The 14584-nt window shown below is 35.0% G+C and overlaps 3 protein-coding genes across 5 annotated transcripts; 2 read left to right on the top strand and 1 right to left on the bottom strand.

The window, feature by feature from the left end:
* On the top strand, positions 1-2867 carry LOC106342298 (CBL-interacting serine/threonine-protein kinase 16). The gene is made up of 2 exons (XM_013781179.1): positions 1-692; positions 2045-2867. Exons 1-2 carry the CDS (start codon positions 1-3, stop codon positions 2724-2726), a joined length of 1374 nt encoding a protein of 457 aa, XP_013636633.1. The 3' UTR covers positions 2727-2867.
* A 2471-nt stretch (positions 2868-5338) lies between these two features.
* Positions 5339-7555, top strand: LOC106342299 (probable protein phosphatase 2C 21). Of its 3 annotated transcripts, XM_013781182.1 has the most exons (8): positions 5339-5449; positions 5681-5804; positions 5891-6220; positions 6291-6540; positions 6622-6698; positions 6780-6832; positions 6918-6972; positions 7046-7555. In XM_013781182.1, the coding sequence occupies exons 2-8, from the start codon at positions 5688-5690 to the stop codon at positions 7259-7261; spliced, it is 1098 nt and encodes a 365-aa protein (XP_013636636.1). In that variant the 5' UTR covers positions 5339-5449; positions 5681-5687; the 3' UTR covers positions 7262-7555. The 3 variants fall into 3 exon arrangements, with proteins under 3 accessions (XP_013636636.1, XP_013636634.1, XP_013636635.1); XM_013781180.1 differs by having other exon boundaries at positions 6291-6698; XM_013781181.1 differs by having other exon boundaries at positions 5371-5427; positions 6291-6698.
* A 1457-nt stretch (positions 7556-9012) lies between these two features.
* Positions 9013-12404, bottom strand: LOC106338955 (chaperone protein ClpB4, mitochondrial-like). The gene is made up of 8 exons (XM_013777809.1): positions 12129-12404; positions 11824-12035; positions 11627-11681; positions 11345-11502; positions 10930-11231; positions 10381-10676; positions 9384-10295; positions 9013-9294 (listed from the first exon to the last, which is right to left on the bottom strand). The coding sequence occupies exons 1-8, from the start codon at positions 12402-12404 to the stop codon at positions 9013-9015; spliced, it is 2493 nt and encodes an 830-aa protein (XP_013633263.1).
* Positions 12405-14584: the final 2180 nt, after the last annotated feature.

Here is a 14584-nt window from a genome sequence, read left to right as displayed (position 1 = left end):
ATGGAAGAATCCAAAACTGTCCTCTTCGACAAATACACGATCGGAAAACTCCTCGGCACCGGTAACTTCGCCAAGGTATACCACGGCACAGAGATATCTACCGGCGATGAGGTGGCAATCAAAGTCATAAAGAAAGACCTCGTGTTAAAACGTCGAGGCATGACGGAGCAGATCGAGAGAGAGATCGCCGTCATGCGACTCCTCCGCCACCCAAACGTCGTGGAGCTCCGTGAAATGATGGCGACAAAGACGAAGATCTTCTTCATCATGGAGTACGTCGACGGAGGAGAGCTTTTCGAGAGGCTGGATAAAGACGGGAAGCTCCCGGAGGATCTTGCGCGGAAGTATTTTCAGCAGCTGATCTCCGCCGTTGATTTTTGTCACAGCCGCGGCGTTTACCACCGCGATATCAAGCCGGAGAATCTGTTGCTTGACGGACACGGCGATCTTAAGGTAACGGATTTCGGACTGTCGGCGTTGATGATGCCGGAGGGGCTCGGTGGAAGACGCGGCAGCAGCGACGATCTTCTCCATACGCGGTGCGGGACTCCGGCTTACGTGGCGCCGGAGGTTCTCCGGAATAAAGGATACGACGGAGCTATGGCGGATATTTGGTCGTGCGGCATCGTTTTGTATGCTCTCCTCGCTGGCTTCTTGCCGTTTATCGACGAAAACGTTATGACATTGTACACGTAAGTTCTAACCGGTTAACTAATCCAAACCGTTAACTTTTATTCATTAGAAACATTCTTCTAGCACATTTGTTTTTTTTTTAAATACATAATTCAAGAGCCTATTGTTAAGTTGGGAAATAGGTGCATCTCGTTGAAGTTTGAAGGAAACATTTTTTTTCTAAAAACTCTGAATTGTTTCTAAAAGCTAGAGAGTAAATAAAACCTAAAATAAAAATGTGGAAGCTTAATAGGCCATTACATTAACAGATTATATCACCTATCTTGATTAAGCCATTACATTAACAGATTATATCACCTATCTTTTTGGAACTAATTTTCTAAAACTTACACAGAAAAGGGTTATGTTTTACCCAAGAATTTATAATTATCTTAAAACTTTGAAACTATACACATTTTTTTATCATAAATTATAACAGTACTTTTATAAATTTATTATTTTAGATTATTAAAATACTACAGATATGAAGATGGTTTTAGGTCGTGTCCATTATGAATATGATTTTTTTAATACAGCTCATATCCTTCTTACATTTTTGTTTTATACTTGTATATACTAAAATAGTGATCCATATATGATAATTCAATTTATTCTAAAAAATACAAGATTCGGTCCAGCTTGAGACAGGTATTCAAATAATCTATTTGATAATTTAAATTTACATTTTAAAACTATCCAAAAATATTCATCACTAAATTATCCTAAACTGCCTCGAATATTCCTTATAGTACCCAATCCTGCATTGAACCAGTGAACCACCCTTGAAGATAATTTGAATAATAATTTTAGCAGTTGAACTCGAAGTGCCAGTCACGGGTTATCAAGTTCGGCTTGCAACTAGAATCTAACCAATATATCAGTTTTTTTTTATTCTTCTAAAGTACGCCCTCCCTCTGTTCCTGAAAGTAAGATTTTCTAGATTATTCACGCTTATTAAGAATTTAATAAATGTTTATAATTTAATTTATTTTTTACTTTATTATACACTTTCCAATAACTTTCCACCAATGAAATTTAATCAATTCAAATATTTTCAATTAATGTTCCTCAAAAGTATAAAAAAGTACCTTAACAATATAGAAAATCTATCTTTGTGGAACAAGAAAAAAATCTAAAACATCTTACTTTCAGGAACGGAGGTAGTAGTTTTTTTATCATAACGGTGTTTTAGTCAAAAATAATATGTAACGGTTATCAAACCGGGCCAGGCTTCTATCGTTTCTTAAATCTAAAACTTGGTTTTGTTGAACCGGATATTGAATCTATCAAAAGTAAAGTTGTTTAACCGGTTATCAAACTCTCGGTATTGTGTGTGGTTTGACTGAAGCTCTCGTGTGCATTCTATGAACAGAAAGATCTTCAAAGCGGAAATCGACTTCCCGCCATGGTTTTCTACAGAATCGCAGGAACTTATCTCAAAACTGCTTCTGTCGGATCCTGAACAACGGATTACCATGTCGGAGATCAAACAGTTCCCATGGTTCCGCAAGAATTTCACACCACCGGAAGCTTTTTCAATCGACGAGACACTCCCATCTCCACCGCCAGAGCCACCGTCAAAGAGGAACAAGAAACACCTGAACGTGGATGAAGAAGACGGCGGATCTTCACCGAGATCCTTCAACGCCTTCCAACTCATCTCATCTATGTCCTCAGGTTTCGACCTTTCCAGCTTATTCGAGATAAAAAGGAAGCCAAAGAGGATGTTCACGTCGAAACTACCGGCCATCGCGGTGAAAGAGAGGCTGGAGGAAGCGGCGCCCGAGATGAACATGAGGGTGAAACACGTGAAAGACTGCAAGATGAAGCTGCAGAGTAGAACGGAAGGTCGGAAAGGGAGGCTCTCGGTGACTGCGGAGGTTTTCGAGGTCGCTCCTGAGGTATCTGTCGTTGAGTTTTGTAAAACCTCCGGCGACACTTTGGAGTATCAGTTGTTTTGCGAGGATGACGTCAGGCCAGCTCTTAAGGACATCGTCTGGTCATGGCAAGGCGATGATGACGACGACCATGATAACGATAACGTAATAAATTAATAAAAAAAATAAATAATACTTCATGAGCTGTAACCACTCCAAACTTGTTTTTGGCACTGCATGCCAGAGAGAATGCCTATTGTGAAACTTTTTTTTATCATAATTTACATTATAATAAAATATATAACACTTGTTATCATACGTACGGTACAATGTATACAAAGTTACAAACCCATAACCGGAATATTCAGTGTCAATTACCGGTCATTTCACAATCAGTCTGTGTGTATTCTCTCATGATCAAAGTTATTAATAGGAGCAGCAACCAACTTTTTGATCCCCTGCAAAGCAAAACGAAAATGTTTTGTTACAAATAAGGAATCAAACCGAAATGAACTGAACCATGTACACTTCCTTCACAAAGATCGTGAAAGGAGAGACAAATGCCACAACATCCTTGTTGGAGATAAACTTGAAGATACTTTAGGAATCAAGTTATCTTAATCTTAGTTAAATTAGATAATAATAATTATAATAATAATAAGTGTTTCCTAATGAGTTTAGGATATATATATGATATATCTTATAAGAAGATGGTGAGGTGTGCCATGAACTTATGAGTTTGAGAGATTATTTGTGAGAACTTAAGTTTTGAGAGATTTTTTAATAAAGTGAGTTTGATAATCTTTGAGATTCATATCTATACGTTGAGCTAATAATCCTGTCAAGATGAGGTGGTAATAATGAGTGATCTAGCACCTCTCATCAAAGCCCTCAAGGGCATCCTATCTTCTAAGAAGTCTGATAAACGTTCTCTTGCTCTTAACACACCTAGGAAACTTGTTATAGATTCAAGAGAGTCACATCATATAATTAGTGATCAGAATCTTATCAAGGATATTAGGCCAGCGAATTAGTAATGGAGATAATATAAAAGGGATAAGAAACTTTTTTTTTTTTAGAATCTTAAGTTTGTTTGATATAGAATCTAGTCCATTCTATTTGCGTAGTTTTACCTTTGTTCAATAGAGAATCTAGTCCATTCTATATGCTTAGTTTTACCTCTAATATACTTTCAATAAGGGAAGCAATATCTAATTTTAATTGTCAAGCTATCTTTAGGTGTAATGATGTAAAGTTACAAAATCTTAAGATATAGGAGGTATTTGGAATAGGAGTCACTAAGGATGATCTATATCATTAGGCCTAAGTCCTCCACTAAAGATGATCTGTATCATCTCCAAAAGCCCAAGAGCATCACCATCAATGAACCTTGAAGGGAATCATAATTTTAATTTTTTATTATTTTTTTAGTTTGATTTTTTTTTTTTAAAAAAAAATAATAATAAGCGGACCAATCGCGGGCCGCCACGTGGCGTGGGGCCCGCGTTACAGGGGTGAACTCGTATCAGTGGAGAGAGCTCACACTAGCTGGGTTCACGATTTGTGGATTATTATAATAGTTTTTTTTTTTGGAAATTGTGTGAACTTTATACATGATCCCTTAATGGTGATGCTCTAAGTTTTCTGCCCCTAATACTTCATGTTATACTAGGGCATATGTTGTAGCACTATATATTGGCATGTTAGATTATTCATCCCCATTTACATGCAATAAAACTAATGATGGATTATTTATAATGTGAATCAGGCATTATTGGCATGCATTGTGAATATGTTTTCCAACATCTTCAAACATTTATGAAAAAATGTTTTGATTTAGTGTATTCTGATGTGTGGAGGATTTCCATGGGTTTTTAAGAATAACCACAATCACTTTGTTATTATTATTTTTTGATTAAAAATTTGTTATTATTATAGATGAAAAATCAAAATATACATTGATTAATAGATTACCTTGTTAATTTCATAGAAGGTCATCCGTCTGCGTGAACACAGGTATAATACTACGACAAGGCAGTAGCATATATCATACAAGCGATTTGCTCTTTTGTACATTTTCTCTTGAACAAGTGGTCATTAATACAATTTCTTCTTTCTATAAGAGTTTTGAATAAATATTTTTACCACCAAGCACTTCATAATACTTCTTTCTAAAATATCTCAGTTGTGTACATTCCTTAAAAAAATTGCGTTTTATAATTTAAAATCTTATATATATAGCTATATTTAACATTGAGTACTCTCGCGGGAATATAATTTTATGAAACAAAATGCCACTTTCAATAGCATTAGCAAGTTGATGAGTTTGATTAACTTCTGTAGGTGAACATAATTTTTGCAAATTTCCAAATGTACATATATTTATACAAGACAAAATGTGTTGGTCTTAGATCCATACTTTATATTAGTGGTTTTAGTTAAAATACTTTTCACAATATGTGCTTCATACTATATAAGTTTAAAGCAACGACAAACCGTTTATATGAAAGGTAAGATCGAGTAACGCCCCAGAAAAAGACATTACTATTTACCACATTCAGCAAATACACAATTAGGTTTTTATTTGGCTGTTTCCTTTGATAAAACACACACATTCTGGAAGCTGTAATGACGAAGAAAAGAAGCTGTAAAGATTTAGTTAAAGCTGAAACAAGAAAAAGGGTTTAAAAAGTTAAAACCTTTCGTTTCGTTTCGGCAAAGAAAAAAAAAAAGAAAAAGGAAAACACTTTCTTTTTATTTTATTTTTATTATTATATTTTTCCTTAAAAAAGGATTTTGTACATCTGATCTATCTCCAAAGTAGCTTCAAGTTGGTTGGTCTTCTCGTCCCGATCGAGTTTCTTTGGTTCTCAGAAAGGTCTTTCCTTTTTCTTCTACCTGTAAGTTTGCTATCTTTCTTCCATAACCCTTTAGTATCTTCTTCTTTTTTGGTTGTCTTCGAATCAGTTCAAACCCCCTTTTGTCTTGGTCTCTGTCCTGAGTAGCTAGTTCTTAGTTTTATTAGGTTCTTTTGTACACGGATTCTTTAAAGCTTAGATTATTTTCTATATTTTGATGACTGTGAATCGATTCTGTAATATTCTGATTGGTTGAAACTTTCATCTTTGCAGAAAAGAGATGGGGACATACCTGAGTTCTCCCAAAACTGATAAGCTATCAGAAGAAGGTGAGAATGATACGCTCAGATATGGTTTATCCTCTATGCAAGGTTGGCGCGCCACCATGGAAGATGCGGTGAGTCAAACGGCACCGTTTACTGTAACCTTTGGTTTTATTTACTTGACTGATCTTGTTTTCTTTCGATTGTAACTGGTTGCTAGCATGCCGCAATTCTTGATGTGGATGATAAGACATCCTTCTTCGGTGTGTACGATGGGCATGGAGGTAAGGTTGTAGCAAAGTTCTGTGCAAAGTATCTACACCAGCAGGTTCTGAGTAACCAAGCGTATGGAGCTGGAGACATTGAAACATCTCTTCAAAGAGCATTCTTTAGAATGGATGACATGATGCAAGGACAGAGAGGTTGGCGAGAGCTGGCTGCACTTGGCGACAAGATGAATAAGTTTAGCGGCATGATTGAAGGATTCATCTGGTCACCGAGAAGCGGTGGTGACGTCAATAACCAGCCTGATAATTGGCCTCTTGAGGATGTATGTAGACCATTCTTTAATGTTTGCTATATCTTGAATAGGGTTCTCTAAAGGTTATAAACTTGTGCAGGGTCCTCATTCTGATTTCACCGGACCTAATTGCGGGTGCACAGCGTGTGTAGCTCTTATTAAAGATAAGAAGCTCTTTGTTGCTAATGCTGGTGACTCACGTTGTGTGATCTCGAGGAAAGGTCAGGCTTATGATCTTTCTAAAGATCACAAGCCTGATCTTGAAGCTGAAAAGGAAAGGATATTAAATGCTGGTGGCTTTATTCATGCTGGGCGTATTAATGGAAGCTTGAATCTGACTAGAGCCATTGGTAAGCTTATTTTTTACTTCTTTAGACCTTATTATTTTACGCATAGTCTTGATTTGAAGCATCGGTTATGGTTCTTTACAGGTGACATGGAGTTCAAGCAGAATAAGTTCTTATCATCTGATAAGCAAATGGTTACTGCTAATCCAGATATAAACACTGTAAGAATCTTAAGTGACTTTTAGTATTTTTGTGCTCACTTTTGTTTTTTTAGCTGATTTGTTATTGTTTTCTCTCCTTAGATTGACCTATGTGATGATGATGACTTTCTTGTTGTTGCATGTGATGGAATCTGGTAAATAATTCTCCAAGTGTTTTCGTTTTGTATATATAAGTTAGTTTCTTGATGATGAATTTGAGTTTGATCTCATCTTCCTCAGGGATTGTATGACAAGCCAGCAACTGGTGGATTTTATCCATGAGCAGTTAAAATCTGTAAGTTAATCTGTTTCCTTCTCTTCCTCTCTATATTGCAGTTTTTTTACTGAACATTTGATATAACTTCCAGGAAACAAATCTTTCTACGGTCTGTGAAAAGATTGTTGATAGATGTTTGGCTCCAGACACTGCGAGTGGTGAAGGTTGTGATAATATGACCATCATCTTGGTCCAGTTCAAGAAGCCTAACTCATCGGAGACAAAAGTAGAAGAAGAAGATGAAGTCAAACCAGAAGGTCCAGAACCAAGCCAGGAGGCCCAGGACGAGCCGAGCTCATCAAGCTAGTAGTCTTTAAAAGAGCCAAGAGGGGAGATTTGAAAGTCTTATATCATTGTCTTTGGTTCAACATTTAAAATGCTTTTGAGTGGGTTAGAGAAGCGGAAGCTAGTATTTATTGGGATTTAAGGTTTTTCTTTTACCTCAGTTTTCACTGCTTCTCTTTACTCAACAGACTCTGGTTCTAAACGGTTCCTGTAAGTGTTTCAAAAAAAAAAAAACGGTTCCTGTAATCAGAAAACGACTTTGTATAGTTTGTCTTGTGATTTGTGGGGAAAAGTGTTGTTTTAGGATACTTTCATATTCTGATGTACGCAAAACTAGTAATGAGATTGGCAAAATGTTGGTTCATCAAAGTGTTCTATTGCTTCTAATTCTCTAGATGGTATCTAACAACATTTTTGTGGAACTAGTAGCATATTTGTCTCAAAATTAATTTCAACAATCTCTTTCATTTTGCTTAATTAAATATTTGAAAAAAATCTTACTGGGACAGACGTAACAATAATCTCTTCAAATTTATGGATTGTTGTTTATTTCTACATAATTCTACTGCAAATGGTAAAAATAGTAATAAAATTAACAAAATTGTCGCAAGGTAAACATTAACTTTTGACCCAAAAAAAAAACACATTCCTGTAAGATCAATTTTGTACAATGACTTTGTTTTCTTTCTAAAACAACAAATATTTAATTTCGTAAGGGCATAATTAACCGGGGGGTTGGTTTAAGTGGGTCTTTTAGCGGTGAGTTCCATTATTTTTGCAAAAATCGGTTTTTAGAAGTGTGAAATAAAGACAAGGGTTTTTGCACTGTTCGCGGATTCCACGTGTCTGTTCGCGGACTCCACCGACACGTGACGGCTCGCGATTGGTTCCTTTTTTAATTTTTTTTAAACAAAAAAAATGAAAAAATAAAAATAATTTCTTAATGATGGTCTTGTATTGATCACCAAAAACTTGAGGTCACGAATAAAAATTATAATATACAATATGTTTTGTGGGGACAGACGGAAAATTACTAAATTATGTTTTTAATATTCTACAATAAAATATTTGGATCTGGAGGAATCTTACAATATTTGAATCTTTTTTTTTTGACAAAATAAAATATTTGAATCTTTTTAAAGTTTCTTCCTAATCGAGATTTTTTTATGTCATCTTAAAACAGATGTCATAATTTTTATGCTTAATTTTTTTAGATTATCCTTCAAAATTATTACAACACAAGTCAAAGAACAATGTTTCGTGGGAAGCGCAAACACAGTGATATTTACACTTTCTGAGAAACTTGGTTAATGATGAGAGTTCAGTTGAAGCATTATGGATCAAAGGTGTAAGCAATAGAGACATTCCACTCAACAAATAAAGAAGAATTTGTTGGAGAAAGTGGTGTCGAAGAATAAAATAAAGAAGACTAACTTTATTTGTACGTATGCAGTATGTCATATAAAACGCTCAACAAATTATCATGAAGACATATTCATTTAAATGCTCGTGGTCAAAGAAGAAGTCAGTGTTTTTCTCCCATTTGCTTCTCGGAAAAAAATGATTAGAACAAAGAGTTACTACAACCCACACTGGCGGAACTAGGCGAGAATTGGGTGGAGCAAATATATTTTCATTAGTTTTATTGAAAATTGAGGAAATGCCCCATGCACATTCGGTTGAAAAGTTTGTTATCTAAAATGGTATGCCACATGTTGTCACGTTCGCTTGATCTGCTCATGTAATCAAATCTTCTTAACTTTGTTTGTAAGATCAAGCAGCCATTTCTTCAACAGGAGCATCACTCTCGAGCTTCTTGATGACCAGTTCATTGCTTGTCTGGTCAACATCGAGAAGAATAGTGTCATCCGCAGCAAATTCTCCTTTCAGAACTTTGTTGGCGATCTCCTTCTTCACAATCTTCTCAATCACTCGCTTCACCGGTCTTGCCCCATTGTTGGGGTCAAACCCTAGCTGAGCAAGGTGGTCCACTGCTTCTTGTGTGTACTCAAGTTTTATTTTATTCTCTTCCAACCTATTCTTGACTCGTCTCATCTGCACCCATTGGAAACAATTCATTTATACCAAAACTAAAAAAACTAAAAATATGTAAAACCTAAAAAGACTAAAAATAAATTACATACCTGAATCTCCACGATTTTGGATATTTCTTTTGTATCCAAAGGCTGGAAGACAATGTATTCGTCGATTCTGTTCATAAACTCTGGCTTGAAAGTTTTTCTTGCTAACTCCACAACTTGTTGCTTCATCGTCTCATAAACAGCCTCTTTGCGGTCTTCATTGCCCCGGAAAGTATCGAGTATACTTTGAGCTCCTATGTTAGACGTCATTATCACAAAGCAGTTTCTGAAACTCACCGTCCTCCCTTGAGAATCAGTTACTCTTCCATCGTCTAGTAGCTGAAGCAAGATATTGAAGACGTCAGGGTGGGCTTTCTCGATCTCATCAAACAGAACCACCGAGTAAGGTCTCCTGCGCACAGCTTCGGTTAGCTGCCCACCTTCTTCATAACCGACAAAGCCAGGAGATGCACCAATGAGCCGCGAGACGTTGGATTTTTCCATGTACTCACTCATATCGATCCTCACAATCGCGTTGTCAGTGTTGAAAAGGTATCCGGCTAGGGCCTTGGCAAGCTCGGTTTTACCAACCCCTGTTGGACCCATGAACATAAAACTTGCTATTGGGCGGTTAGGGTCTGAGAGACCGGCCTTTGAACAGCGGATAGCATCTGCTATTGATTCTACAGCCTTTCCTTGACCGATAACTTTCTTGTGAAGCACGTCTTCTAAGAGAAGCAGCTTTTCTTTCTCTGATTGCTGAAGATTTGATAGTGGAATACCTGTCCACTTGCTTATTATCTCTGCTATGTGGCGATCGGTTACGCCTTCTTTGATTTGTGACAGTTCAGAGGATCCAGACTTGGTGAGATTCTTCTCAGCTTCTTCTATCTGGCCTTGGAGGGACATAAGTGTTCCATACTTCAGCTCAGCAGTACGGTTTAGACTATTTTCACGTTTAGCGGATACATCAATCTGTAAAAAAAGACATTGAAAGTGTTTAGGAGTGCATATACGCATTTTGTAAACCCTAAACCGAAAAGTGACAAAATTTATTTACCTCTTCTTTAAGTGAACGTAGTTTAGTAATGAGAGACTTGTCTTCGTCCCATTGCGTGGTGAGTTCCTCCCATTTCTTGGTGATTTCTTTCTGTTTATCCTTAAGCTTGGTCAAATCATTCTCCATCTCCTTTTCCTTTTTAAAGAAAGCTTCAGATGATTTAAACGAATCTTTTCTCAAAGAAAGCTTCTCCATCTTCAGTTTGATCACAGTTTTGTCTATTTCTTCGAGTTCAGTTGGTTTCGAAATGGTCTCCATCTTCAGCTTTGCAGCAGCTTCGTCTACCAGATCAATAGCTGAAACAAAGACATCTTATATTAACCACACAAATAAGGGCAGATCTGGCGACATCTGGATGAAACATTACTCTTGGCCTCTAAAACTTTTGAAGGTTTTTTATATAGATAAATGCCTCTAAATTATGACGAGTTTTTTTATTTATAAAAGTTCTTAAATTTTTTTTACGGATATGAAATCTTAGATCCGGCCTGGCACACAAACATTTTCACAAGAAAAAAAAAAACAATTACGTGAAGGGCAAGTTTAAACCTTTGTCTGGAAGGAAGCGTTCAGTGATGTAGCGGTCTGACAAAACCGCTGCTGAAACAAGGGAACAATCTGATATCTTAACACCATGGTGCTTCTCGTACCGCTGTCTTAACCCACGAAGTATAGAGACGGTGTCTTCAACAGATGGTTGGCCACAGAACACCTGCTGAAACCTACGTTCCAGAGTTGGATCTTTCTCTATGTATTTGCGGTATTCGGTCAGCGTTGTTGCTCCAATGCATCGCAGTTCACCTCTTGCAAGCATTGGTTTCAAGATTTTGCTCGCATCCATTGAACCTGTACTACCTCCTACAAAAAAAAATTACTATTCATTCAACTTCCAACCCCTATAAAACCATAGTATTGTTGGCAATGAGACGTTAATATATAAACATCATTTAATTTTACTAATAACCAAGCACCTGCACCAACGAGAGTGTGGATTTCATCAATGAACAAGAGTGTCTTCCCATTGGAAGCAGTTATTTCCTTGAGTAATGCTTTCAGTTTCGCCTCAAATTCGCCTTGATATGTGGTGCCAGCAGCCAACGAACCCATGTCAAGAGATATCACCTACGTTATATTAAGCAACCATGTAAACAACAACCTTCCTCTGGCCCTCTAAAGATTTTTAAAAGTTTCTTTTTTTTGCTAAAAAATTAACAGACTAAAAAGGCAAAGAGAAATATGGAGCAACCTTCCGATTCAAGAGATGTTCAGGGACTTCTCCTCTTACAATTCGCTGGGCCAACCTGAAAAAAGTATATATGCATGTAACCATTATACTACATTTTGTTGATGCTTCTCTTTATATAAAATTTGGTATTTAGCTCAGAGCCATCTCTCGGTAAAATCTTAAGCTTCAATTATTATATAAATAATTACAAGCCTTACCCTTCTGCAATAGCAGTCTTTCCTACACCAGGTTCACCTATGATAAGAGGATTGCTTTTTGTCATCCTGCCTAGTATCTGGATGCAGCGTTTAATTTCATCATCACGTCCAATTAGAGGAGGGAGCTTTCCTTGTCTAGCCATCTCAGTTAAATCAGTTCCACACTTTTCAAGTGCATTTTCATACTTTTCATGTGCATCTTTATCTCCATCCTTAACGAAAGACAAAACCAATGACCATCGAATTAATAAATTAAAATCGAAACACTGACACTGAAAAAGATCTACATGCAACCGACCACGAACCGTAGACATGAAGCGGCGCGGAGAAGGGAGCTGGAGCTGGAGAGAAAGAGGTAACAGTTGGCCACTACGAGGAGCGGCTAGAGTGGCTGGAGTAATTATGCCGTTATTGGGAGCTCCGATGAAGGAACTTGGCCGGAGAAGAAAGGAACTTGAGCTGAAGTGGTGAGCAGAGGCAGAGAGAGCGCGAGAACGGAAGAGGAGAGAGGGTCTTCTCGACAAAGCATTGTGAGCCTTGATGGCTAGGGAAATAGACTTTGACAATCTTCTGTACGCCATGTCAAGCTTAATTGAACAAGAAGAAGAGTGTTTGATTTTATTCTTTATAGAGGAAGACAGGTTTAATTAGGGTGCTTGGCGAAGAAGCAAACGAGTGTTTGGAGAAGACGCAAACTAGTGTTTTAATGAATAAGGAAAGATTTTCGTACATACGTTTAAAGGGAAACATAATTACAGCAAAAATAGAAAAGTTAACATATTAGAAACGTAAATAATTATTAGCTGATGCATGTGCATGCATGAATTTAATTCGAAAATAATATATATATTTGGAAATTATACAAGTTATTTTTAATATATATATATATATGTATTGAATTGTATAGATATGGTAGTTGGCATATTGTATGTATAAATACAGTATTTGAACTATATAGTAATTTAAACAAATTAATTATGATTAATATATGTATGTTGTGTGTAATTCAAATACTGTATTTATACATACAACTAGGTGTTTTCCTGCAACATGTGCAGTGATTAAATTTTACATTATATTTTTTTTTAAAAAATTGTTAATATTTTAGATTTTATTATTTAAAATTAATATTTTAATAAAAATACTAAATACTAATTTAGTTAAACATATAATTAAGATAAAATAAACAATTTGATTTATTTAAAATTAATTTCAAGTTATATTTAAAATTTTAATTTACATATATTTTAATTTATTTATTTTGGGTAAGATAAATTAAATTAACTTGTATACAGTGAAATTGATATAATTATTTTTATAATTATAAAAAATAAATTAAGAATAATTCCTAAAAATTTTAGATATCAAAAATAAACAAATGATATCACGATTAAAAAATATTTTAAAAAAAAATAGATTGTATAACATTTTGAAAATATTTTTCAGTAATAATTTTTTTATGATAAAAATATATTTAAATACTATTTTGAAATTTTAAAATCTTTTATATTTCCCTTGTCATATTATTTAATGAAATACTAGATTCTGACCCGCCCTTTTAAAGGGCGGGTATATTTTTTGTTTTGGTTTTTTTGAGAAATTTAATTTTTTATATTTTTGTTATTTTTTTGTAATTATATTTGAGTTTAATATTAATTTAATTTAATATAATTTTGATAACTATGTTAAATATGTCAAGTTGCATAACTATACACTTGTGCTATATGCATTTAAGAAATTATTTTTAGACTTTATTCCTAAAGTTTGCAACATATTATATTTTCTTAGTAATTTCTTAATATAATTAGTCAAGAATATTCGTACCCAAAAACTCTGACTCGGAATCGACCTGAAAATCAAAGTCTCATATTCCATTAGACCTTGCGTATATACTCGAACGTTTCTAAAGTATTATATCTGAAAACCAATATCAAAACTAAGAAGCACCAAAATATTTTTAACATATTCTGTTAAATATATGTGTACATTTGGTTAATATGGTCTTTACTAATTTTAAATAAAATCACATTTAATAAATATTTTTAATCGAATAATCTATTTGAAACGGGTTAAAGTAAATGATTTTATATGAATATTTATTTTTATTAAATCTACTTGAACCCCATTACCAAAAACACAATTGTGAACATAATAGTGGACACGTGTAATATATGGTTGAAGGTAAAAAAAACACAGATGATTAAAAAATCATGTGGGAAGATCACAAAAAAAATGATTCGTTGATAATATCAAACAGTTATTAAAAGGGAGTTGGGATTATACTTGTTGCCTTCATTTTTGGTAGTCCACTAAGACAAGTATTTATAGATATAAATTGGTTGGACATGACCTTTATCAATGCAATAGATTTAAATATATTTATTTTGACGATGATTTATTAGTTATTACCATATTATCAAAATTTACCAAAAATTGAAATTAACATTAAATATTGTTGTTATGTCATCAATTTTAATATGAGAAATCGGCCAAAAAAACACTGAACTTTGCGGAAATTGCCAAAAGAAACCTGTACTCGAACCCGACCAATAAAACTCCGATTTTTTGTTGACTTTTTTAGTTAATTCACAAACTTACGGTTGACTAACCAAATTAACACACCGTTAACCGACAGTTAAGACAGTGTTAACTCACCGTTAATTACTGCCGTTTAGTGAAACTACGTCGTTTCATTCAGTTGTTTTATTAAACACAAAATCTCAAGACGACGTCGTTTTGCTTAATTAAAATTGTTGTTGCT

This window comes from Brassica oleracea, chromosome C4 (genome assembly GCF_000695525.1).
Source record: "Brassica oleracea var. oleracea cultivar TO1000 chromosome C4, BOL, whole genome shotgun sequence".
NCBI classification, from domain to species: Eukaryota; Viridiplantae; Streptophyta; class Magnoliopsida; order Brassicales; family Brassicaceae; genus Brassica; species Brassica oleracea.
This window is presented reverse-complemented; position numbering and strand designations above follow the sequence as displayed.